The sequence below is a fragment of the Candoia aspera genome, chromosome 1 (genome assembly GCF_035149785.1).
Source record: "Candoia aspera isolate rCanAsp1 chromosome 1, rCanAsp1.hap2, whole genome shotgun sequence".
Classification (NCBI taxonomy): domain Eukaryota; kingdom Metazoa; phylum Chordata; class Lepidosauria; order Squamata; family Boidae; genus Candoia; species Candoia aspera.
In genome coordinates, this window is record NC_086153.1 from 97,006,535 (window position 1) to 97,034,039 (window position 27,505).

The 27,505-nt window shown below is 38.0% G+C and overlaps 1 protein-coding gene across 6 annotated transcripts; it reads right to left on the reverse strand.

The window, feature by feature from the left end:
- Positions 1 to 27,495, reverse strand: TRMT11 (tRNA methyltransferase 11 homolog). 6 transcript variants are annotated; one of them, XM_063310333.1, is made up of 15 exons: positions 27,400 to 27,450; positions 25,353 to 25,418; positions 24,886 to 24,968; positions 23,475 to 23,547; positions 22,281 to 22,354; positions 20,326 to 20,407; positions 20,137 to 20,229; positions 17,513 to 17,647; positions 15,104 to 15,260; positions 13,002 to 13,082; positions 11,766 to 11,930; positions 7,921 to 7,993; positions 6,395 to 6,526; positions 5,505 to 5,625; positions 1 to 620 (listed from the first exon to the last, which is right to left on the reverse strand). In XM_063310333.1, exons 5-15 carry the CDS (start codon positions 22,301 to 22,303, stop codon positions 489 to 491), a joined length of 1,194 nt encoding a protein of 397 aa, XP_063166403.1. In that variant the 5' UTR covers positions 22,304 to 22,354; positions 23,475 to 23,547; positions 24,886 to 24,968; positions 25,353 to 25,418; positions 27,400 to 27,450; the 3' UTR covers positions 1 to 488. The 6 variants fall into 6 exon arrangements, with proteins under 6 accessions (XP_063166403.1, XP_063166387.1, XP_063166410.1 ...); XM_063310317.1 differs by lacking the exon at positions 27,400 to 27,450 and adding an exon at positions 26,655 to 26,755; XM_063310340.1 differs by lacking the exons at positions 24,886 to 24,968; positions 27,400 to 27,450 and adding an exon at positions 26,655 to 26,755.
- Positions 27,496 to 27,505: the final 10 nt, after the last annotated feature.

Below are 27,505 nucleotides of genomic sequence, written 5' to 3' on the forward strand. Positions count from 1 at the left end.
TAATTTTAAAATTCAGAACAAACTTTTCTGCATTTATTGTATATCAGTTACAAACGAATAAAGGGAACTGAAATTGATCTTCACAACAGTAAAAAAAATTTTTAAGCCAAAATACCATTGCATTATCCCTAAGATTTCCAGATGTTCACAGCTTAAGAAGCCAAACAATAGTTTTTATTTTTGCTAGAGGTAATAGACTAAAAAGCTAACAGCGATAAAGGTTGTAATCAATTATCATTAGAACTTGAAGTCCTAAAATAAATTAAATAAAGGTAAAAAAAATCCTTGTGCAATAATCTGGTATAAACAAAGTTAATGAAAAAGAACTGTCCTTCACTTATGTTGTGGTTTTTGCTTTGAGTTTAAAAAAAAATTAAAAACAGTATTTGTTCTCTGAAGCTTCTATATAATGTTGAGGTCCAGATGTTTTAATAGTCAAATACAAGCCTTGTGCGTTCTTTGCTTTCGTTTTTTCCTTTCCAAATAGATTACTTTTGGCTGTCTTTTTTTCCCTTGGCAATCCTCTTCGTCACTCCACTGAAATATTTCTCACGAAAGGAATCATGACATTTGTATAGCAGATACTGGCTATCCAATGTGTGAGAATTATGATCTTCCTCCTATATGGAATTAAAAGACACTGTGAAGACATGAAGCACGCATTGCTATGTCTTGAGATGCTAGAAGAGCTGAAACTGCTAAACAAGAGCAACAATACTAGTACTTTATTGTTAAAAAAATGAAGGTAGCCTCACCCTGCCCTGCATTTTTCTATAATATTGGGTCGCTGATTCCTTCAGAGATTGGATGACGAGAGTAACACCACCACCACAATGGATTGGGTCCTACTGCGTGAGCTTACCTGCCAATCGCTCTCAAGACTTGTGTGATGTTTCAAGATATATATGAGTTGGATGTGAAATTCATCTTAATTGACACCCCGCTGTACCATACCTTTCCAAGAGCAGTTTAAATGACTTCATAATTTTCAGAGGGGTCCCTATGATACTTCCTGTGTTTTACATGCTAGAGCATTTGTTTTAATATCCTATTGATAGGATTTACCTTATTTTATGCATTGTTTGTCGCTGTTGACAGTCTTTGGTGAGAGCCAAAATGCAAGACAGAATTAATTCTATCGGTAAATATAGTACATAATGAAAATGTAAGTGCCCGTTAGTATGAAGCACTGCTCCAACCCAAATTTTTGGTGGAGGCTTATAATGTTATGTTGAGAGCATTGCATACCTGAAGACACTTGCCTCAATTTAATAAATTATTGTTTAAAGTTCAGATCTAGGTGAGCCTCAAGTTTATATACTCACTCCTTTAGAAACCCTTTTTTTTGAACTTCAACATGCAAACAGAAAAGTAATAGGAAAACAAGGAAAAAAGAAAGAGAAAGACAGAAAAAAGACCCATTCGTTCATTGGATTTACATGGCTGCACATCCCAAATACATGAATCTGGGCAGCTAACAGTATTAAAAATAATAAGACTACATACACAAAAAATTAAACACATAGCAGCTGAGAAAAAATTCACATGAAACAAGGCTGCTGGACAGGTCAGAAATAACTCAGTTTTAAAGACAGCAAACAATCTTGGTGATTCCTAGGTGGGATCCTCAGCCCAAGAAAGTTGTACACTTCTGCCTTACAAGATGCAAGCCTCATCTTTATACTTGGCATTGTTTGGGGAGAAATGGTAAAATGATCCCTTAAGTGACAGAAAATATTCAACAGTGGAATGGGGGATTTTCAGCAATTATCTTCCCTCCTGCAGCCACTGTGTATTACTCAGCACTGCTTCAGATGTTGGGGGGGGGGCAAAAGAGATGCTGTTGCAAATGTATCCCATGTTCTGCAAGTGATGCCTTCCATCAGCAAAATGACAACCTTTGGACACTATTCTAAATACTTTGCAACAGACTATTTGCCAAAGCAGTGAAAGTTTAGGTGCTGAACTAGGACCAGGGAGAACCAGATTCAAATCCAGCATTAGCATCTGAAGCGCACTGGGTGACTTAGAGCCTGTCACCAAACCTTAGCCCAGTGCCTCACAAGGTTGTTGATGTGCTAAAAGGCTGGAGGGAATGCTATGGGCTTTGAGTTCCTGCAGAAAAAGTAATCTCTTTTGAATTGAGCTTGATGTCTGAAAACTTCATGGACCCATGAAGTGGGTTGCTACTGTCTTCTTCCAGGATGTTTCTTCAATTGATTACTTTTCCTAGTCTATCTTATAGCTCTGGTTATTTCCTGGTGGCTTCCTTCCAAATATTAACCAGATCCAATTATCTGAAAAGTGGGATATTATGCTAATGAATAAATATTTAGATTCCAGACTGATTTAAAAAAACTGTTATATAAATGTCATAGCATTTGCCAATAATTTAAATTTAACTACCTTTTTTTTTAAATGTAGATATGTATACATGCATAGCCCTAGGAAGAAGGCAATGGCAAGCCACTTCCAAAATCTTGCCAAGAATGCTGCAGGGATTTGTCCAGGCCGTCGCCAGGAGTCAACATTCACTCAAAGGTACAAAAAACAAACAAAACTAAGAAACCATGCATACCTTTAATAGATGCACAGTTATAACGCTGTACAGATTTCATCAGAATAATACAAACTATTTTTAAAAAGAGATTAAAACTGGAAAATAATTAATATAACAGAATTTTATACAAGCAAGATTGCTCGAGATAACAGTCCTTTTTGGAATAAAAGTGAATTAACAAATAGGTCTTTTTAGCATTCATTTTACTGTTCATTCTGCAAACACAAAGCTCATAGTTGCAGCCAAAGCTGCAATTGTACACTTTACTTTCCAGATGCTGAGGAATTCAATTTCTGAAAGATCTCATATGTTGAGAAGTTAGAGTTAGCAGAATGAAGATTATGTGGGTATATCTTTGAGAGAATGCAAGGCATAAAGGGAATTCAACCTACCCAACAAACGATCTTAAGAGACTTTAAAGCATTTGCTCCCTTAATAATAAGCTCTTGTGCCCATTAATCTGAACAGTATCAGCATGAATAACATTTTCAACATCAGTTTGCTTAAAATATAAATTATCTCAATGTATACTGAGATTATAATAGTAATACTTCCAACACTATCTAACAAACAGAAATGTTTAGCCTATATCAATAACACAAGGTTACAAGCTGATATGCTGGCCCAGTGTAATAAGAGGGTACGTGGGGATGCATCAACATACAGAAGATGTTTAGATGACGCCGTTATCACAGCAAAACTAAAATGTTATGATGTGATATTGTTCCCTGGATTTACTGCCTTGAGACCTGTCAAGTTTAATGCTATTTTTATCCACCAGAAGACAAAGAATATTAATCTCAAATTATTAATTTCTGCACTGTGAATGGTTTGCAACTTGAAATAACACATCAAAATAACCAATGGAAAATGTGCATAGATTATCTGTTTTATATCCCTATACATCCTATTATGGCTAAGAACACTCTTTTGAACTCATGGAACATTCCAACTGCAGTTTCAAAATGCAACAGAAGATGGATTTTCAAGTTTTTAATGGGTTTTTATTAAGATGCTATGCCGGGATGAGAAAGCTCCACAGTGCGACTAATATGGTCCTACCATATTAGAGATATGCAACAATAATGTTTTCATGTACATTGTTAGGGCATGAAAATATGTTATACAGCATTTCCTTTTCCAGTTCAAACCAATAATTTAAAGAAAATATTGCCATTAGCAATTGCAAAGATAAGGCACACATCTGGCTATTTGCAGATCTCCTGTGAATCTTCTATTCACTGCTACCATAAAGCCCTACTTGAGCGTGCAAAGCCATTTAATGCGGAGTGAAATGCTTCAAATAGTCTCTCCTGTTCTCTTAAGACAGTGACAGTAGAGTGTTTTCTTGTCAGCAATGCAACCCAATTAAATACCAAATGACCAAAACTAATTTAATGGTACAGAATTCCATTTATTTAAAATTGGGCCCTGAGAGGTGACTTATGAAATATAACAGCACACCATTCATCTAACACGTTATTATACTAGAAATAGGAAAGATCACTTCAAACAAGACACTCAGTTCAGAGAATAAAGGATTAAAAACAATAGTTCCAGTTCTTTTAAGCCATTTGCTATTTTATGTTAACTGATAGTTCTTCAGGTAATTTTCCACATCATACTTAGAATAGATTTGTCAATGTATCTATATTTACAGTATTTGTACCAATGTAAAATTATGGTACTCCCACCCCCTCCAAATGGCTAGAACTGGAGAAGCTCCTTAAAATTTTGGTACACTAAAAAGGAAAAAAATCCAACAAATGCTATTGTTAATACAGGACTGTATAATACAGTACTGAGTGTGTGTGTGTTTGTGTGTATTTTCAATGTTCTATTAAAGAGCCTTGATACTGATCACAACATGAAGAATGCCATAATTTTACCAAGTTATGGTAAAGTTTTTAAATTTTATGTCAGGAGTCCCAATAAAGAAATCTAACTGCTGCCAAATCGTTCACAATGAACTCAGGGGAACTAATTTTTGAGAAGACATGGAGAGGACTACGCTGTCATAAAAATAATAAAATGCTTTACTTTGTCTACTGAAATTAGATTACTCAGCGATGAATAATTCAAAATGGATTAATGTAAATAGTTTCTCACTTGTCTTAACTGGATTTTTATTGTTTCTTACTCTGATTAATTTTTGGTCTTTTTAGTAACACATTAGATATGAAAAAGAAATCTGAAAGCTGGTAATAATCAACATCTAGTAATGACGTCTCCATATGATGTTCCCCATATGAATCGTGCAGGCTGAGGGCTGTATGAATCTAATACATCCACCAGAAGGATGATATCTTCCCTTCCCCTCTGTTCTCTTTGAAGTTTCATTGTATGAGCAGAAACCAGGTCACATTCACATTAATATAGCAGCCCCGGGAACTGTATCTAGAGGCTGCCTTTAGATGACTTGCATGCTTTTAAAATGGGTGAGGGAAGAACAGAAATTCAGACAAATATCAGACTCAGATCTGGTCTGTGCATCCAAACAAAGAGAAACCCTGACACAAAATGTTTCAATAATTGTGATAACTGTCCTCTCTTTCAGAGAAATGAGGAAATTCATAACCTTTTAAGTGAAGTCAATGTGCCATGCTAAACTAAAACAAGCAAAATGAATAAAATTAAACTAAAATGAATAAAACAAAACAAAGGGGAAAAAAGACTTATCCACTTCATTAAGAATCTTTAAAAAAAATCATCAGAGATTCTTCAGAAAGAATGAAATGAAACTAAACATTCCCTTCCTGGACTGTGTTCAAGTTCATTAAATGTTTTGGCTTTCTGTTTTGATATTTATAAGAATTCAGAAACTTTCTAAACTTGCTTTAAAACTATAGCTTGGCATGGTAAACGCCTTACAACAGTGCAGTAGAAAAGCCCATGGCAAAGCTGACAGCTCCTTCCTTGCATGAAAGCCCATCCAAACAATTACCTCAAATTCTTTCACCTTTTCCATGGTTATCAGGTATCTTGATGTGTGGTTGGAAAGCGTCTGCTCACAGTTGCTAACGAGTTTCAGGCAAGGGTGCTGAGGTATAATCTCTTCTGTATATCTGGAAGGAATAAACAGTCAAAGAGCTTATGAACGATAATATGTGAATCTGAAACAGAACTGCCAGAGGGGTTGATTCAAACTGAATTAGACTATACACTTCCACATGCTTCATAGCCTTATTAAATTTTCCAGAAACAATGTGTGCTAATTGCTTTCAGAATCCATAGTTATTTGTACAGTAGACAGAATGCAGAATGAGAGAAGAAAGAAAGAAAGAAAGAAAGAAAGAAAGAAAGAAAGAAAGAAAGAAAGAAAGAAAGAAAGAAAGAGATGGAATCAAAAGATGCAGGTGAAAGTTTGGTTGTAAACAGGATGAATATATATACCATATGGATTTTCCCTACAACAGTCATTTAAACAAATTATGAAAATCTGTCTGATAGAAGTATTTGAAAAAAGACCCTGTTCATACAATGCTAAGCTGTTTTTCTAAATCTAACAAATATGTTTCTGCCATCCTGAGCTTATTAGAACAAGGATAAGTTACATATGTAATTAATACCTATTTCCTAAGCTGCAAACTCTTTACCAATAAATCCAAATGATTTCATTTACAATAAAATCTAGCAAATATCCAATTTTTTTAGTGCTCACTGATTTCTTTTCCAGCCAAAAGCTTGTAGCAAAGTAATATACAAAAAGGGAAAATATCCCCACCAATTTCAGACTCTATTCTCTCCTGTTGCATATATTAAACTCTAAGAACTACTGTAATGCAGAATATTCAACTTTACTGATGTTCAAGAGGCTTTTTGGAGAAGACATACTCTGGTTTGTACACAGGCAGCCAGTAGACCAATCTTCCTCCACGCACCAGATAATCCGCCGCAAATTTTAACAGGTCAAAGATTATATCACTCAGTTGATAATTTGAAGAAACTAGGTTGTGATTTTCAGTGCTAGGAGATATTTTGAAAAGTAATTAGTTGGTAACAGCTAGTGTTACTTGAATGTTTCATAATAAGAACAAAAAATAAACATTTATTATCTATCACAGGAATTGTAAAGTTTTCTCCTAGCCTTAAAAAATGCACTAATCTGTCTAGTCTGTTCAGTCTAACAAACAATAAATTTGAATAGAGTTTCTCAGATAAAATTTGAATTTAAGAAAAATTAATATGCACTATAAGAGAAGTAAAATTGTACCAGTACTGTAGAAATTAAAACAGAAAGGATCTGGAAAACAAAATATGTTAAAGATAAACTTCGTAAATGTTTGTGGGAGATGGGGTGGGAGAGGAACTATATTCCTAAGCAAAAGGGTAACTGGAACCAGGAAATGATACAACATTATACTTGGTGCAGGTTTCTAATAGAGGATTTCTGGTCAACACTTTAAAGTATAGCCTTACTAAGATGCAAAACAAATGTACAATACGGAATTGGCTTTACAAACCCTGTTATGTATAGGCGTGTGGACGAAACAGAACATACATTTTGCTTTGAACGCCAAATAATCAACTGCACTGCAAAAGTTCAGCCAAACCATTTCAGATCAGCCATGGTTTGGCTAAACAAAACCTGTAATATTTTTGGGTCTTCGCCAAAATAAAACCCACAGAATCCCAGAATGAATTAAAGGGCTGAATATGGCAAGACTGGTGTGCATCACCCCCTCTGCCCCCTCTTCCTCCACACGGCCTGTATGTCTGCTTGATCCTTCTCCCTCTGCCCTCCGAGCCACTGCTGTTGCCCCAGCATGATCCCACTGTCTTGCCCTATCATGGCCTTACTTTCCCTGCCTTTCCTTAGCCACCCATATCAAGATTTTTTCTGCTCTCACCTCCCACAGCCACTCTTGTCCAGACAACTACGTTTTGTTCCACATCAGGAACAAGATGGGGCTGTTTTGTTCTGTGTAAGAACCAAAACATCCAAAACACATTTCAGACATGAAAACCAGCTGTTCCATGTAGGGAGCTTGTTAATATCTACTATTGCAGATCTTCAAAATCGCAATGACATCTTGTAAGATTCAGATGAAGAACTCTAATTAACATTAGTGAATAGCCTTTTCTGCCAATTTTATCTATTCTCCAGAGATTACGCCAAAACGCACCACCATTTTCCATGTGGGAGCAATAGTTTAGATAAATTCCTAATCCCAAAGTTCATCGGAGGAGTGTAAGAGATACACAGACCAGGCGAATGCTATGTAAAAACTCTAATTAAAAACATCATGGTTGAATTGGTTAGTACTTTGGCAGAAGATTACAGCATTCAACAAATGCTTCCAAAGCCACAGCTAGCTTTCTGTTCAGATTTCTGCATTCACAATTCAAGCTTTACCTACCTTTTTTCAGTCATTTTCACTGTTTCCCTTAGTGAACCAATTTTTCTGGTGGCTTCCCGAATGCCATATGGTGCTACAAAGAAAAAAAATGCATGACACATATTTCAGCTTCTGCTGCTTTATAACATAACAGCAAGTATTTTCTCTGTAGCGTTAATATACAAACATATATACATACCTTTGGAGCCTGCAACCCAATTGTTGAACCAACTGCACTGACTCCAGGTTCATTTGGGGACAACAAAGGAGGGCTGTTGCATTTAAAGCCCTATTGCCTGAGGGCTGGATAGTTAAATAACCAGGTGCTCCCACAGGGATTGGCCCATCCATTCCAATGTTCTACCCTGTATCTGGTCACTGATAAAGCCTTCACTGATGAACTAACCCACAGACAGTCTGTGCTGCAATAAATTAGCTAATCTTTTAACACAGCACAAAACTCGTAGCTAAAGACGTCTTTCTCCAAATCAACATCCAGCTAACTGAATTTGATCCTGCTTCACTGCCATCTATGCTGGTTGTATCTGAACACAATCCAAATCCATTTTTTAAAAAGAAGTTATTTCAGCCAGCTGCGGCCTGAATGGCCCTTTATTCTGCCTCTTGCCATTTGCTTTGGGCATCTCAAGGGAATGGGAAACAGGATGCAAGTACTTCTAGTGATAATATTGTGATAATCTACAAGCAATCCTTCTTTGTGACTGCTTTCCACAGAGGTTAGAACATAGAGGAGGCACCTCATCTGCTGGTATCCAGACCCTAAGCTCTCTTGAGCTAATTGCTTTAATTAATTTCCTCACCATTAAGATCCACCAGAATTTGGAAGCGATGGGTAGTCTGCCACCGTGCTCCTCCCACTCTTTAGGAAGGACTGCTCTCTTGTTCATGCATCAAGTTTAAAGTCTTGTTAAACATGCTGCAGAACTTTGATGTGATTCTTTTGAGGTGGATAATATATGGGAGTGCTTACAAATGTTCCATTAATCTCAACAAACCCCAAACTGAAACCACTGAAATATTATAAAAAGCTCCACTGAATCAAGAACCAGTAGGCACTGCTTTTTAACTTACATTTGATTCAGCATTTAATCTGTACTGTTTATATAATTTTATTGAAGTTGCTATAAAACATAGTAAAAATTAATGCAATCTAAACTAGAAGAAAAAAGGAAAATAAGAGAAAGGTTCAGAACATGCAGAAAAAAGAAGAAGAAAAGGAGAAAAGGAGAAAAGAAGAAGAAAAAGGCAACATAGACAGTAATAAAGAAGTGACTTCCAACCTTCATCACACAGAGCATAAGCGAATATAATAACTTTTCACCCTGTTTTAAAGTTACAAATAAAAAAAAAACCCACTTCTCCCCATAGCCTAACTTTTATCTATACACAATCCAGAAATTGTCATCTTTTCAGTCCTGGTTCAGCAAAAAGTCCATTAGGAGTTTCCAGAAATATCAAACAGTTTATCCCTGATCAAGTAGTTCAACTTTATATTCCTTCTTTTTTGCTCTACACAATCTTAACCTTTAAATCATTCCAATGGCATCACAGGATTTGATCTTTCATCAATCTCTGGCATTCAAGAGGAGTCTTCAAAGCTTTCACCAGTCTGCTTCATAAATCCCATAACGAGGCATTGTCCAGGATTTCTTGTCGCAGCTGTTCCATGTTCAGATCTTTTTCTTGATTTGTCTTTTGTATTCCCATTGTTGTAATCTCAATTTTGTTGTCTTCCATGCCTTCAAACTCTATAATGTCTATGTCAGGTAAAAGTTTTTTTAAAGTTTTTGTCATCATCTTTTAAACATTTATCCATTGAAATCTGTATCCTTTCTGAGATATTAGTTATATCTCAGTCCAGTTATCAAAAACTCTTTAAGATTAAAAAAAAAAGTAATAGCCAGATTAGCCATTTTATCTCTTTTCTGCCTGTCCTTTAGTTCCCTCTAGTGTCCATTTGAAACCTTTATCAAGCCTCGATTCCTAATAGGGTTTAAGTTCCATTTGTCATTTCCCATGGGTATATTATTTAATTATATACTTGTTTTTCAAATCTTATAGCAAAAATAACCAATATTCCAAATCTCTTTGGTCTCCCAGTTGGTTTAAAACTTTCCTTAATCAAAATTTTTTTTTTTTGCTTTTTGCCAATTATATATTATTTTAAACTCTCAAGTCTCTGTTTAAAATTCCTTAAATCCAAATAAGAAGATAAAACTCACCAGGTGTCAAATTAAGCTCACTGTTTTGAAAGTCTCTAGTATCCATAAAGTAGTTAAATTGAACATTTCCGAATGTGATTACAAAGTGAGTTTAGCTGGCTTAGTGTCCTTATTAAAGGCTCTGTCACTGCTGAGAGCAAAGGAGTTATCTCCCTCGGCTCCTGGTGCAAGAGACCACTGTTTTACAGTCCCCCTGTGAGGAGCTGCCATTCAGAGCACATGTGAGCAATCTCCCGTTCTCTCCCTTCTCCAGAGAGATTCTGAAGGACCAGTCTACTCACCAGTCTTTTGTTCCTCACAGCAGTTGTCTCTGTGCTGCTTTTTAACTTACATTTGATTCATCATTGAAACAGCACTATTTTAACTGTTCACATCTCAAAACTCTAAGGTATTATATATAAAAGTACTAGGCAATCATTAATACATTTTGTTGAAAGATACTTTAGGCTTTCCTATGATTCTATGGAGAATATATTTGGAAGTGATTAATGAGAAAGAGGATTCACTCTGCAGTCAGTATTAAAGCATTAATTTCCACTTTTGCTCAGGGGAAAAAACTGACCCTTTCCTCCAAATAGTGATATGACTCATACCTTTTAAATATTGCTCCATAAAAGGTATGGATTCAAAGTAAACATTTAAAATGGGATTTTGTTACTTTTATGAAATTCACAATGCTTCACTACCTCAACAACTAATACAGAGTTAAAGGAGGTTCAATTTAAACTAAAACAAAGGAAGTCCTAATTTTACAATATTAAGTCCAGGTAGATATTCAGCTGGTATTAAATTGTGTGTGACTTTTCTGACCAATTCACATTTCCTAGATTACATAATCATACATAGCAAAGAGGCATTTAAAATATTTAGCATATTACTGGCATTTTTCTAACTAACCCCCATAAAAAAAAAATCAAGTCCAGTAAGCAATGGCAAGAAGGCTTTGGCTTCTTGAAAATTGACCAGAACCAGCTTCAAAGTGCATATGGTGCCACTCCAGAAACAAAGGTATTCCCAGATGGGGAGACAACGAACACCATATATCATATGAATAAACAATACAGCTGTCCATATCATACATTAATAATTTATACTCATTGGATACTTGGAAATGATCAAGGAGAAACCATCATATTCTGCAGTGCACACCTAGGATTCCTATCTGCTTGCTTATGGAAATTCAAGACACAAGCATTACATTTGAAATTAAGGTACTTCAGATGTACTATCGCCCAGAGTCTCTCTTTTGGAGGAGATGGGCGGTAGCAAAATTTGAATAATAAATAAAAAAATAAAAATAACTTTACTTTCATTGAAGGGGGGAAATAATTAGAGAAAATGCTCATTTACTCATTCGCAGAAAAAAGCTTGTATGCTAGTAATGTTTCCAAAATATTGAGGCACGCTCCTGCTAGATTTACTATTACACAAAATAAAGCATATCTGAGTCCAATAGTCCTGAAACCTACTAGCATATTTTTAAAAGTCCAGATATTCCTATTCTCATGTTCCACCATATACAGAAAACTCTATAATAAGCCTATAGATATTTCCATTTTATCATCATCCCCATGGGCTGTATTCATGAATCATAGATATTTTAGGTTTTGCATCTTAACTTACGGTCTGTAATGATTGCATCAAACTGCACTCCCTTCCTCCATATGGGTTTTGATGCATCAGAAACAAATACGTCAAGGTAGTACTTCTCCAAACCATACTGGCGAAGGTTGGCTCTAATATTTTCATCAGGTCCTCTCCACTTTTGATTCTTTCTACTAGCCTTGCCTTAGAGCAATGAAGAGGAAAAAACAATCAATTTCATTTCAGGTGGCATTAAAATAATCCCCAGTGTTTCCTCTGTTACTGCAATTCATTCATATTCCATTCAACTAAATAATGTTTGGTAAGAATATTTCTCTGTACCTTAAATTGATCACAAGTGAATGCCAATTATGGTCCCACCTAATTCACAATAAAATGGTCACAACTGTTCAGTAGGTATTAGAAGGAAACAAAGACCTGCATGGTAGTATATTCTATGTATTCCATTTGGAATGAAAGAACCCTTAAAGCTGCTACTATACTTTGGATGGCTTGAAACATCTGACTAAGTAAAAAAGGGAGGATAACTTCTATGTCCTCTTTGCATGGTTTCTGGATAATATGCAAAACTAGAAGTCATCTCTTCTCCCCCTGATGAGATGGACACGTGCTACACAGATCTCCACCTAACCTTCTGTAGAGCTGTGTGTGTGTATGGAGGCAACATAACACATCAGGCAGAAAGTATAAGAGTCTTTCTTAGCACAAGATGACAGAATCACACAAAAAGGAAATTCTACAACATGCGCAGAGAAATCACGAATAATTAATTTTCTTTTATTGTATCTTATGTGAAAAACTCAGTATCATTGCTGGAAAGGGCAACTAATTATAACTACCCAAATCAACACATTATAAGGAAATCAACCCATCACTTTGAAATTATGGCTGGGATTTTATGCATACCCAACATGTTGATTATGTCCCCTAGGTTTTTCGATAGTCACCCATCATTTCATTTTGCAGAAGCAGACACTTAAATTCCAATATGACTGAAAGATTAATCTGAAGAAAGGCAGTTCTCTCGCTTGAATGATCAGGAGTAAATTCAAACTGTATTTTCTTTCGACAGTAAAACTGATGGTTGATCATGGCTCACTGTAAGAAAGACTATGTGAGGCTGCTGAGTAACTGCTACTGTCTCTGATAAATTTCCTGGGTTAAGGAGCTGTTTTGGAACTAACTAAAATTGCTACTATATCTTACAAAGTTAATTAATTTGTACTACTGTAGTAAATAATAAAAAGGACATACCCAACCCATGTACTATGTTATAATCTATATCTGTGCCACAGACATATGCTCCAAAGTGTGCAGAAGCTATAAGAAGTCCACCTGCAAGCCAAAGAAAAGAAACAAAATATGCTCTTATAATTCATCAAATATTCCACAACAGGGTGGAGCATGATTTCATAAAAATATTCCCAACATACTTGGAGTGCATGATTTTTTTTGTCTTATTTGTGTAGCATAGACTAGGTTACTGTCATCATCACAGAGAAACAAAGATTTTCTGACAACTGTTTTAAGCAACCCTCAGACCACGAATGTTTATCTCTTCTGCCAGATGTCTTACCTCCTCCCACTAGTGCAAATTCTTTTAAATATTAATATTTAAATTGTCTTTATAGCAAAGTTGGTCTATTACTACTTGGTGTATTTGAACTGATTTATCTCATACAAAAAGTGCTGGTACAACATGTGACACAAGCACCCCCTACTGTTTTGTTCAAGAAAAACAACTAACTGAAGGAAGATAATCTCTGGAGTCACATAAGTAGTAGCACTGCTTAGACAACACAGCACATTTTTAAAAGAAACTGATGTATGATTAACTCCAACATAAAATCTGAAAATTTGTCCAGAGTAAATGACACCCGGGTAGCTTCCTTGGTCATACAAATCCTGAGGGGACATTTTTCATATACCTTAGTGCAATGGATAGATTGCAGAGAAAAGAAAGATAAAATGCCATAGCATTACAGGCTGTAAAGGAATCTAAAAATGACCTTGGGGAAGGTACGAAAGAGCCATTAAAAGCAGGAAGGAAGACACAAACGATTAAGGAGGGGCTTGGAGAAGCAATTACACAATCCAGAAATTGAAGCAAGTGTGAGAAACTCAAGATGATCCCGCCTTGATTTTGTTTAATACAGGATGGGCAGAGAGAAATTTGGACAGGCTTTCAAGAATCAATTTTTATGCCCTACAACAACAGACTAGCATTTCTGGAATCCCAGCAGCATCTGTTTCTTGAACTCGAAGGGCTGAAATCAATCTTGAAAGCCCCTCCAAGTTTTTTCTTTGTCTCATCTTATAACAAACAAAATCAAGGCAAGGTTGCCTTGAGTTTCTTTCTCACGCTTGCTTTAATCTTTGGACTGTGCAATCCCTTTTCCAAGTCCCTCCTTAATGGCCCATTCCTTCATTCACCCTTTAACATCTTTTTCTTATCTTCCTCAGGGTCATCTTCAAATTCCTTTATACAAAGCCTCCTGAGTCCCAAACTCTATTCCTCCCCAGAACATTCTATAAACTAGTTTTCTTCAATCCAAGTGAATGGGAAATCTGAGAGTTTCCACTAGAATGGACCATGATGGGGCTCAGGCATGGCTGTAAGCTATCCTTGGTTTTTTTTTTTCTTCCAGATGAATCACTGCTGAGATTTTAATCATCAAGCAGGTATTCTTGAACTACTTCCAGAATATGTGACTGAGAATGGTAATGTTGCACTGTCTCTTCAAAGCCAATGACTGCTGACATCAGTTGCAACAGGAACTGCATGCGGAAAAGAACTGAGTTGAAGATTTTTTGGTAGCTGTAAATGCCTAAGCAGTAAAACGTCTGGTGGGACTGGTGGTGTTATAAAGAAGCCACAGAGCTAAAGATGCTAGAGTTGTTATAAGGAAAGCATGGGCCTAGGGAACAAATCACATTTGGATTACTGAGAATTTTTAAAATTTATTTAATTAAATTTATATCACTGCCCATCTCCCCCGATGGGCATAATGCATAATTACATCTGGGTAACACATACTGCATCTGGGTAACTTTGTTTTCTAGCAGGGAGGGAAACCTGTGCCCAAGCACCCATCCCCAGTGTTGCTTAACTCCTACTCTCAATAACCTTCCCATTTCCATACTGGCTGGGGCTGCTGGGGAATTGTTGTTCAGTAACATCTGGAGTGCCAAAGGTTTGTACAAATAGCATATTCCCAAATGCAAATTGTTCTAACTAAAAACTTGTGAGATGGCCAGTTTAGTGAAATAACAGGAAATACGAGCAGATTATAAATATAAAACGCTTCATTTCTTTTTCCTTGAAAAAGGTTGGAAAAGAGAGAGAGAGAAGATACCTGTTCCCACAAAAGGATCAAACACAATGTTGTTTGGTTTTATTTTTCCATGGTTTGCCATGATAAAAGCCAAGCCGGAATGCATGCTTGTGTTCCCAATAAAATGTCTTTTTTTAACACTGTAGGATTCAATAAGGTCCCTTTGTCCATTGGCAATCTGTGGAATATATGGTTGGGGAGGCAGTGAAAGAAAAGAAAAAAAGAATTATTTATTTTGGTTACCGAGCACTTCTAAAATACTCAAACAAAAACAAAATGATTTTTTAAAAAACATAAATGCATATGTTTTATCAGGTTATCATGCTGAGCACATTAAAAAAGCAGCACCCTTAATATGCCTTCCAGACCAGAATATTATTTTTCTTTTAAAAACAATCAAGTCCAACTACTATGTTGAAAATTATGAAAGAGGGCACATATCTAAGCTTTAACAATTCCAATACAATTTTGTGTGCGTTGGAGTGTGCCTTTGTCAGTTTTGACTGCTGGTGAGTGCCTGGACAAGTCCATGCAACATTTTCAGAAGTGGTTTGCCCGTGCTTCTTCCTGGGCTAAGAGAAAGTGACTGGCCCAAAATCACGGAGCAGGCTTTGTGCCTGAGGCATGACCAGAACTCATGGTCTCCTGGTTTCTTGTCTGCTGCCTTTAACCATTACACTAAACTGGCTCTCTTGATATAAATAAATTATATTAAGTGATCCTGATGGGACATACTTCCTTAAGAATACCAAAAATGCTTTACTGGATCATAAGAAGGTCACTGTTTCAATGCTCTCAGCAACTGCAAAAGGTGGTTTAGCCAATTATGACCGCAAGTCCCTCCTTGCTCATAATGAATTTGGATACCATTAAACCTCAGTCTTGGTTTGGAAATGATAAAGGAACACTGCATATATGTTTATTTTCTGCCTCAAAAGATCAGTGAATAACATTTGAGGAAATTCTGCCACCTTACACTAAACTATTTGTTTACTCTCATGCTGCAACATGCCCAACACTACAGCACTCCCTTGCAGGAAAGTTATGCAAAGCACAAAAAGGGAATGAGAAATATTAATCCAAAGAAATTAAAGGCAGAACATAAGAGAAGGAAAGGAAATATAGCTAAATCTAGTTTACACCAACGTATTTTACTATTCCTCTCCATACCTCTATATCCTTATAAGGCTTCCACCAAGTTCACATACCACTTTATACATTGCCTGTTATTCTTTAAACTTCTCACTGCTTTATTTCTGAAGACCTCATCAACTCTATCCAATCATGACTTTTTTGGTCTTCCTCTTGACCCATTCATTCATTCTTCATGTATCTTTTTTTCTATCCAGTCCTCATTCATTCCCTCTATGTGATCAAAACACTTTCAAATACTTATTTCATAGTGATTATTCACTCTTATATTTAGTTCACATTCATTCAGTGTCCATACATTCTTGACCTTATCACTGCTCTGCCTTTTCTTTGTCTGTTTTAATCTTAACTATTCCTTGGTCTGACTACATTCTTTGCAACTATCTTTTTCTCTATATATATTGTATACAGTATCTTTTTCTCCCTCTCATTTTCTGGAGCAATCACTGTCATGTGTTTCTCATCCATAGCATCTTTCACTTCATCATACCATCAAACACCCTTTTTCATACTTCCCGTTCACATAATTCCACATTTGTCTATGGCATTCTTTAATATAATTCTTTTCACTTTGTTCCAAACTAATTCTCTCAAACATTCATCACAAAAAATAAACACAGTCATGCTTTTACATTTAGATTCATTCTTCTGCCATGTGTACAGAATAAATGTATGCTTACATAAAACACCTTAAAGTAACAGTCCTTCTAAGCAGATACTCATGATTCACCATTCTCATTTATTCTTGGCCTCCAAATCACTTTTTCTGTTCTCTCTCATCTCATTTCCACTTATTCATTCATGTCACCTAACAGAGTAATCCCCCCAACCCCAGATCGTATATATTCAGAATGTTGTTTGTTTTTTCCCAAAGTTAATTTCTGTTTCTTTCATTATCACCATTGACTGGAGCATTATGTGAAACTATCAACAACCTATGGATCCCTACTTTCATATGTATCCACAAGAACCAAGATGACACCAATTTATACCGTCTGACATATGTTTTAGTCCTTTGATTCATAATTAAACTTACACCTTCACTTTCCTGCCTGGGTGTTCATCAACCATTCCACAAGATCAGACCTCCTTCAATTAGATCTCTTGTATCTTTCTCACTTCTCCTAGTTTCACCGACACACAATATATCTATTTTTGTTTCTTTTATTTCATCTGTAAAGTCATACTAAAGTCTCACATTCCAAGTTGCAATCTGTCATGGTTGTATTGGTATTTTAAAAGCTGGTAATTTCATTATTAATATAATACATTACTCACCCATCTCCCAAAGTACAAGCCAATAGGTTGTTCTGTGCTGTTGCCTAGATTATTTCCATGATCTTCTAGAAACCAAAATATATGGTCTGGATTCTTTAAATCTACACGTCCTTTAAATGGTAAAAACTGTAAAGACTGCATGGGGGACGGGGAAGGAAAGAGGAGTTGGAGACAATGCATTAAACAATACTATATGTATGATATGGCGAATATTGTTTTCCTCTTTACTTTTATTACACTAGGTGTACTACAAATAATCGAATATAGCACCAGCAAAACATAAAATGTGTACTACTCTTCCACCAAAAGGATTAAAGAAGTTAATAAGGCAGCACAGAAATAAAAAATATAACACTGATGATCTACTAAAACTAAAACGTACTGACTGTGTTATATATTCCTGATGGAAGATACTCTTTTTAAAAATTATTTTTTTTCATCTTTTGAGGATCGTCGGGCAGAGTTGCTTTTGCTTTGAGTCGTGTGTGTGTTTAAAAAACAAAAACAAAACTGTAGAGGGTTAATACACCTAATTTGCTTTTTCTGTCAGGACCCTTGAGCCTGACATCTGGGTATGCAAGGACAAAAGCCAGAAACTTTCTTTTATCAGACCTCCTAGACAAAAGGTTAGAGACCCCAGATATCACCTATAGCCAGTTCAACAGTCCCCGGAGTAATGGGGCTGCACTGTTGCACTGGCAGAATGCTATTTAAGAGCACCATTCCCATCATCTTCAAATTCCAGATCTTGCCTTCTTTTTTATTTGCTGGATTCTGTCCCTCTTACTATCAATTTCAATTATGACTTAAATTACAAAGTGGTACTTAGCTTCTAACTCTTGGCCAACTACTTGGACTTTTTTTTTTACATTTTGAACTACAATACAGTACTATTTCTATAAAATTATTTCCTTAAACAAATCTGAAAAATTGTCCTGCTGAATTTTGAAGGTGTGATGGAGGAATGGGAGTTGCAAAACATAAAGATGGTGGATAGCTGTGGTTGCCCACCCTGAATATTGCATGTCTAAGACAATTGTGCATCCAAACCACCTTATTTTTTAAAAAAAATATTTTCTATCCTGCCTTTATTATTTTTATAAATAACTCAAGGCTTCGAACATGCCTAATACACCTTCCTCCTCCTATTTTCCCCACAACAACAACCCTGTGAGGTGAGGTGGGCTGAGAGAGAGTGATTGGCCCAAGGTCACCCAGCCGGCTTTCATGCCTAAGGGAGGACTAGAACTCTCTGCCTCCTGGTTTCTAGCCCATTGCCTTAACCACTAGACCAAACTGGCTATTAAGGCTATTTTTAAACTCTTCAAAAAGTGGCAAGAAATCAAGAATGTTGACAGGCTTCATGAAGAAATGATTTCATAGGTGTGCAAAGGCGGGAGGCTAAAGCAAAGCTTTGCAACCTTCCAGAAAGTTGCAGGAGGACATCCAGTGATCTCCCTGGACTGGAGAGGGTTGAAATTCTTCAACTCTTTTTTGTTCTATATTAAGTTTTAAGGGTAGTAATGGGAGCAGGAAACTGCCAAGAAGCAAATCCTCCAAACCTGAAAAAATCGTGATTTGGGATCATCAGAGGGTTTAAAAGTCTCATGCCCATCCTTAAGAAAAAAACATGCAAAATTCTGACACAGAAATTTGGCCATATTCTCACAAAATTTTATCAGGGCAATTACAGAGTGTACAAATGGAGTGCTGGGCAGCTGCATGAGACCCACAGGTCATTCATCTCTGATGTACCTTATGACCTAATGTAACATAGTCTGAAAAAAGATGAGACACAGAGCCAACAATGCCCTCCTCAATGATTTGAAAAAATTAGTGGAAGACTGACTCTTCTTGAAGAATTCTAAGCCCCAGGGTAAGAAGACTTTAAAACTAATTAAATTTTAATAGGAAACCAACAGGTAGGTAGTAATGTAGAGAATTAAAACTCTCTACCTGATTAAAGATAGACTATGTATCCTGCCCCAACTAAAATGGGAAAGATATATATACTGTGTGTGTGTGTGTGTGTGTGTGTGTGTGTGTGTGTGTGTGTAGCCGCCTATCTCACAAACACGTTACTCTGGGTAGTGTACAACACAACAACAGTTAAAAACTCCATAACAATCTAAAAACAATTAAAAATAAATAAAATAAACATATAAAGTAAACATATCAAATAAACAATTAAAAGCCAAGAAAGCCAAAAAATACTGGACAAAAGTGCATAATTCTTTAATTATTAATTTCTTAAATTCTAGTTACAGGTACCTGTGCCATTCACAGTTAATTCATGAGGGACAAATGTGAATATATCAAGAGGACTTCGTGAAGCTCAGTCTGAGGCTTGATTATAGCCCTTGGAATACATTTGGGAGCATGAAATGAATTCTTGAGCATATGAAGGCTTTGCAATGTGATACCACTACATTGCTGAACAAAGACAACCTGGCTACTCATCTGGCATTAGAGGACAGTAACTGTGGTTTATGTCTAAAAGATGACAAAAGAATGGTAACTCTCCAAAGCTTTAATTAATCGACATTGCAATGTATGCACTTGTGTTATTGTTATATTAGAAAGAAGAGACATTTAAGCAATTAAAGAACTTAAATATTACTTACATCCATTCTTTCAATCTTCTGTGTTTGTGTTAGTGTTTTGTTAAAAGCATAGACTATTATTTTGTAGGTGAAGTTGGACTGTAAATATGGGGCCTAAAACAAAGCAAGACAGTTTTGATTAGCATGTAGTGCATATGCTGTGTAATATATACTAAACAAAAAAGCTCAAGAATTTTGTTTTATACCAACCATTTTCTCTACTGGATAACTCTTCAGTGAAGAATGCAGTTCTTCTACAGATTTCCCATGACCCCACAACTCAAATATTGATCTGAAAGCAAATAAATACAGACATTCAAGAATATTTTTATCCTATTTTGCTTAAAAACTTCCACATGCTCTACAAATGTAGTTATTTCAAATGGAACTTATAAGTTTACTTTAATAGATATGCAGATAACATTTCATTATAGCCAAAGGCCTGTCAAGTAGAATTTTTTATAATACTATGCAATAATACAACAGCAGTGAATTAGATAGACAGACAGACAGACAGATCCATGCACGTATATACATTACATGCACGTATATACGTTCACTGTTTAACACTGTGCCAAGATGGGCAAAATAAAGTTAAAGTTGAGATCAGCTGACAATCTAAAAGATCACAAAAGTGGTGGGCTAGATGTTATCTCACGCTAGACTCTAAACGTTATCATGTTATGTATCCATTCCTGGACCAGGAGGCGCTACTCACTGAAACTCATGCCCTCGTGACCTCCTGTTTGGACTATTGCAATGTGCTGTACATGGGGCTCCCCTTGAAGAGCATTCAGAAGAAGCTTCAGCTGGTACAGAATGCAGCTGCCCAGGATGTAAATAGTGTCAGCTACGCGGCACATGTGACACCTCTGCTTCGGGAGATGCATTAGTTGCCAGTGTGTTTCCAGGTGCAATTCAAGGTGCTGGTTGTCACCTTTAAAGCCCTTCATGGCTCGGGACTAGGTTACCTGAGGGACCGTCTTTTCCCAGTTGCTTCTACCCATCCAATCCGGTCCAGCAGGAGGGGCATGCTCCGGGTCCCGTCAGCCAAAGAAAGTTGGCTGGCAGGGACCAGGAGACGTGCCTTTTCTGCTGTGGCGCCTGCCCTCTGGAACATCCTCCCTCCTGAGATTAGGATGGCCCCAACCCTGTTGGCCTTTCGTAAGGCCTTGAAGACCTGGCTTTGTGCCCGAGTGTGGCAATGGCCCCATTTCATGGTTATGTTAACACCAATGGCTTTTAAGATCTCTTGGCTGTATTTGTATTTCTATTTAATTTTTGTTATTGTTTTTATTGTTTTATAGTATGATCGTTTTTATTGTTGTTAGCCGCCCAGAGTCACTGGTTTGAGATGGACGGCAATATAAATTGAATGAATGAATGAATGAATGAATGAATGAATGAATGTTGTTTTTCTTGGAGAGCGGTGAACATAAAATTGCTCTGACTAGTAAAATGCAACAGGAAGGATATAATGAACTTGGTGCACAAATCTCTACAGTATAAAAAACCATAATAAATGGCCATTGTTTTCTATTACTCCTGGTCCACGGGGGCAAACACTTTTGTTTACAGAGGATATTTCAAAATCTATCCAATGACACTGCCAATAGGATCACATTGAATCTTGTTTTTCAAATGCTCTCCTGTGTTAGGGAAGTCAAGAAAAGAAACGAGCTAGCAGGCTCTCCCTGGAGGCATATCAACTGCTCTCTAATTTTCTTGGTTCAATCTCCAACACTGCTTCTGTACAACTTCCAAGTCATTTAATGGTATTTGTACAAAGGGATACAAATAAAGCATGTAAGACAAAAATTCCTTGCGTAGATTATCTCACATCACACCAGCAGAAAACAAACCTGAAGTCACTTAGCCTCATGCATAGAAACAATAACAGATGGATATTTTGCCTCTTTTTTGATACAGCTGTAACAGCATCTTAGACGGGGCAATTAAATCAAGCAGGACCCTCCAGCACTGCAGCTCATAAGCTAGTCAAAGCTCAACTAGCACTGGCAGCAAAAAGGAAAAGATTTGTTCCTGTGCTGGAGAAAAGGGATGAGAAAACTTAAAGGGAACCTTAATACAGAAGGGAAGCAGGAACACTCTCTCTCTCTCTCTCTCTCTCTTACTATTTTTTTTTAACAAACATCAATCCTTACTTTGCACATACTGTTCGTTTCATTAGTCCTCTAGCTATCTCTTCAGAAGGCAAGTCAAGAATCCAAAATGGGCTCTGAAGTCAGGAAACATAAAACAGTTATTCCAAGGAATGGGCACTGCAATCAATGACTTCATTATTTAGGTAGCTACAACCCTCCTCCCTCCTTCCTCCCTCCCTCCCTCCCTCTCTCCCTCCTAGGAAGGAAGGTCTTATAGCATTTATAAACTGCTTCCATCAAAACGACTATAAATGGTACTGCAAAGGAGCAGCCACAGCCAATGCAATAATAATAACAACAGTAATACAACATATAATTACAGTAAGCATTATAAATAATATAATTATCCAGACAGCAGGCACCCTATAGCATTCAAGTCCCAAAGGCCTTTTGAAACAACCAAGTTCTAATGAGGTTCCAGAAGGCCAGGAGAGTGGAAGCTACCTATGGTGGTGGCGGGGGGTATAAATTGTGTTTGGGCTGCCTCCCGCTGCACATCTCAATCAGTGTTCTCTGTGTCCTTGGATGGGCCGGGCAGAGTCTATATGATAGGTGATATAAAAATTTTGTTAAAGCTAGGGAATCCATTCTGCAATATTTTCCCCATTTTCACCTCTAAACTGGGGCATGAAAATCTGTGGTTATCCTTTATCTTCCCCCTTTTGACAACAGGGGCAGTTGATCAGACTTCTTAATGCTAATTTTCACTATGCACCAACAAAGCTACACAGCTGTGAATAACTTCACCACCTTTTTTATTTTTAAAGCCTGTATTCTTGCTCAGTTGTACCAGTGGTCAGCAAACTTCAACAACAACAACAAAATATTCCTGTAGTTCCTGAGATGGAAGAATTAAACTTCTTTCTGCTCCCATTATGAACACAATATGATAAAGCATATGGGGCCTTTCAAACCACTCCTACATTTTCTTCCATTACATTATGCTTGCCGTGTGGCATTAATAATATTCAGTATTACAAAGCATACTGAACTTTATTCATGAATGCACCACCAAAAAGTTTGCAACTGTGTGCAAACGTAAATATCCAGAGAGCAGAGCCTTGAAGATGAATGGGCTCCACCAGAGAGATGCAGTTCTGTGCATGCACCTTCACAACCAAAGTGACAGACTGCCATTTTAACCTACCAATTTTATCCCTCTCCCCTCTGAATGGTTGCCCTTATGCCACCCACCTAACTTCTCCTCTTATGTTTCCATTTATGTTTTCCTCATTGTCTCCCACTGATCTGGATGGGGCAGAAGCAGCTGAACGTGAGAAGAGAAAGACAAAGCAGATCTACACATTCATTAGTACCTTCCGTTTGTGAAGAAGGGGACAGATTACACTGTTTCTGGCTTCTGCCACAGGAGGATTTAAATCTTGCCGTTCACAATACCAATTTGGTGCTCTTCCTTTAATTACTAACTCTGTCCTATCAGGCCTGAACCAATACTACTAAGGACAGCAAGGCCCTGGAGTAGAATTAGCACAGATGATGCACTATGCTTTGTGGGAAAATTCTATTTAAATCTCACAGCAAGATATATTGGCAGCAGTTGTCAAGATACAAATTAGAGGAAACAAGTGGGGTTTGGGGGACATGTTGAAAAATGTGTTAGGAAGATGAAATATAGCAAAATATACTTCCAGTGCACATTGGAAACAAAATGCTTTTTTCTTGCTTGCTTTTTTTCCCTTTTGTTTTAGTTAATAGGTTGCAGAAAGCCAATTCATAAAATATTTTAGTGAAGTACTTAAGACTTTGGGCCTCCTGTGGCGCAGAGTGGTAGGCGGCAGTATTGCAACCAAAACTCTCCCCACAACCCGAGTTCAATCCCAGCGGAAGCTGGATTCTCGGGTAGCCGACTCCGGTCAACTCAGCCTTCCATCTTTCTGAAGTTGGTAAAATGAGTCCCCAGGTTGCTGGGGAAGGTGACGACTGGGGAAGGCAATGGCAAACCACCCTGCTACAGTCTGCCAAGAAAACGTCGCAAAAGCAGTGTCCCCCCAAAGGGTCAGACATGACTCAGTGCTTGCACAGGGGATTCATTCCCTGGAATGATGATGTCCTCCAGACTTCCAGGGTTACTCACGGGACTGCCAGGACAAGGCCAGCTGCCAAGGATAAGGGATATTCTGTCACCCAACTCTGTCCCTTAAGGCTGAAGGGACCTTTCACACTTAAGACTTTAATATTCTCCAACCCACCCAAAACTGCACCAGATTTGAAACAGGTGGTCCCTGAAACTCCACCAAAAACTGGAAAGAAAAAGAGGCCCACATTTTTACCTCACCCACTTAAGGGTGCCCCAGGACCCAACAAAATGCAGGCTGGGAAATGCAGACCACAGATTGCTTACTCCCATAATAGAGGCACAGAGGTATTTTGCAGGAGATGAAGCATGGTCGCATAAATGCCAGGATGAGAGAGCAAATGGCTCATTTTCATTCCAGGGAATGAATCCATCTATATATTCTGCTCAGCAATTATAGAATTCTGGAGTTCAGGGCTTATATGTTCCCAGATTGTTCCAGCCTCTGCTCAGAAGCATGGTTCACTGGCAAGGCAATACTACTCTCTGTAGCTGCCTTTCTTGGCCTACCTGCTCCTCAAAGGAAGTCTCGAGGGAAGATGATGTCCTCCAGACTTCCAGGGTTACTCACGGGACTGCCAGGACAGGGCCAGCTGCCAAGGATAAGGGATATTCTGTCACCCAACTCTGTCCCTTAAGGCTGAGGTATCAATTCGCAAAGTTCAGACATGTGGCCAGAAAAACCTCAGATCCAAAAAAGGGCCCAGTCCAAGCGCATACCTTTTTACCGACCTAACCTGCTTTTTCATGGCACTGAACAACTGTCAACATTTTCAGGGAAACACTTTTGTTCCCACATTACACTTTTCAAATCATTTTATGCAAATAAAACATTGTACGAATGTAATTACAATACAATTCCTTCATGGTCTGAATAAAGACTTTTATCATGATTAAGATTAAAGCTTGGCTGTAAAAGATGCATTTCACAGAACAATCTCATGAAAAGATTTTTTTATCCTATATCTAATTCTTACCTTTAATCTCAGTTCCTGTGAACTGCTGAATCTTCCATCACAGAGGGAAAGCAAAGACTTTATTTCCTAGAAGAAAGTATGATAAGATAAATTATTTTAACAAACATCCCAAAACATTAGCTAGCTCCATTATTGCATTATTACTGTTGATCCTTAAAAAAAAAATACAATTTATGGCTGACTTCTTTAAATGTGACTTCACGAGAGCCAGTTTGGTGTAGTAGTTAATGCATCAGGCTAGAAACCAGGAGATTGTGAGTTCTAGTTCCGCCTTGGGCACGAAGCCAGCTGGGTGACCCTGGGCCAGTCACTCTCTCTCAGCCCTGGGAAGAAGGCAAGGGAAAACCTCTTCTGAAATCATGCCAAGAAAACTGTGGGGACTTGTCCAGCCAGTCATCAGGAGTCAACATTGACTCAAAGGTGGGAGCCAGTTTGGTGTAGTGGTTAAGGCACTAAGCTAGAAACCAGGAGACCCTGAGTTCTAGTCCTGCCTGAGGCACACAGCCAGCTGGGTGACCCTGGGTCAGTCGTTCTCTCTCAGCCATAGGAAACAGGCAATGGCAAACCACTTCTGAAATCTTGCCAAGAAAACTGGAATCAAAAACTGACTCGAAGGCACAATAAAATAGTAATAATCAGTAGTGAATAATCCAAAGCTGAGTATGCTTTCACTCTACAAGTCATACTGGACAACCCAGCATGCTAGTTGCTGCAATAGCCCCCTCCTCCCCTCCCTCCCAGAGTGGGTACAGCCAACGATTACCTCCCTGCAATAGAATGGGAATAAAGAAGACCCCTCAATACTTTATGTGTTACCCTCAGGCAAGTACAAACACAAAGAGGCAAAATAGATGGTTGCTTTCCCTTCTGAGAGCATGACTTTTGAGGACAGGTGAAAACAACAACAGAATTACAATTCTCCCAACCACTTGGGTTAGTAGAGGTAACTTGGCAGGACTCAACTATTTCACCCAGGAAAAAGAAGAGAAGTCAAGGCTGCATTTCAGTTTCCTGTGCTGAATCTAACACCAGATCAAAGAAATGGGGGGGGGGGGAGAACACATGCTACCCAATTGGAAGAGAAGCATTTGAGAGAGAGAATGAAGTGCAGCAGATGGAGCAGAATGCCGTGCGTGCACTGTGGATGGGGAAATACACGGCTAATGCAGAGCAAGAACACTCAGGAGGAGGTTGCCTTCCCCACAGGTCACATTTACATTTCTTCATCCATTCTCGCCTCCCAATATGGTAGGTGGCCCAATCTTATGCAGGGGCAAACTGGAAGTGTAGATTAGCTCTTACTTAACATCAGATAGAAAAGTGAGTTGGATGGGTGTCAAGGAAGGTGCTTGTAGTCATGTTGATGGACTGGAGAATCTTCAATAGAAATCAGCATAAAGGAGCTGTAAAGAACACTTCCAAGATTTGAGGATCCTTAAATTCTGCCCAACCCTTTCTCTCCTGCTATAAACTGTACAGCAATCAACTTCCTTGATGATATGTTATCCTATAGTCACCCCACCTAATAAGACCTGAAAGACCAGATTAGGGACAGATCATCATCTATGTGGTCACTAAGAATCGGCAACAACTTGATGGCACATAATAATAATAAAAAGCACTTAATATTCTGAAACTATGCTCAAATGCCATGTGCTACATAAGTATACCTTGAACAAAGAGAAAATCTCATGAAAATCTCCCTTCCACCCTCCTCCCCTTAGAGGCTGTTCTTCTTTGAAGTTATTTTTCCAGCTTGGGGAAACGCTCCAAGGCTCCTATCAGCACACAAGGCACCCGCTGCCTGGAGCGTCGTCATGCCATCGTAGGATGAACAAAGGCCTAAAGGACCCATTTCATTCGTCTGCAAAAACCCAACGTTAGAGGACTTCTGACGCCCTTCTGCAGTGCTGCGCCGGGATAAGCAAAGAATACGGTGCGGAACCAATGCGCAGTTGCTAGTGACCCGCAGACGCAAACACCGGCCGCGCGCGCTCAGCCCCTGGGAACTTCCAAGCGGCAAAGGCCGCGCGCACCTAAGACTCACCGGCAGCCGGAATTCTACGTTCTGCTGCGCTAGCAGCAGCAAGTACTGCCTGTAGCCCATTTTCGACAACGCCATAGTCCCGGCTCGCGCTCTGGAAGCGCCCGTA

Bases quoted from the DNA above. Each gene is read 5' to 3' on its own strand.
- TRMT11 (XM_063310309.1), bottom strand. From the start codon at position 27,474: ATGGCGTTGTCGAAAATGGGCTACAGGCAGTACTTGCTGCTGCTAGCG. The intron at 15,261-17,512 runs GTGAGTAATGTA...TATATTCCACAG, and splicing joins GCTTGTACTTTGGGAGATGG to ATTGCCAATGGACAAAGGGA. The intron at 11,931-13,001 runs GTATGTCCTTTT...CATTGCTCTAAG, and splicing joins TAACATAGTACATGGGTTGG to GCAAGGCTAGTAGAAAGAAT.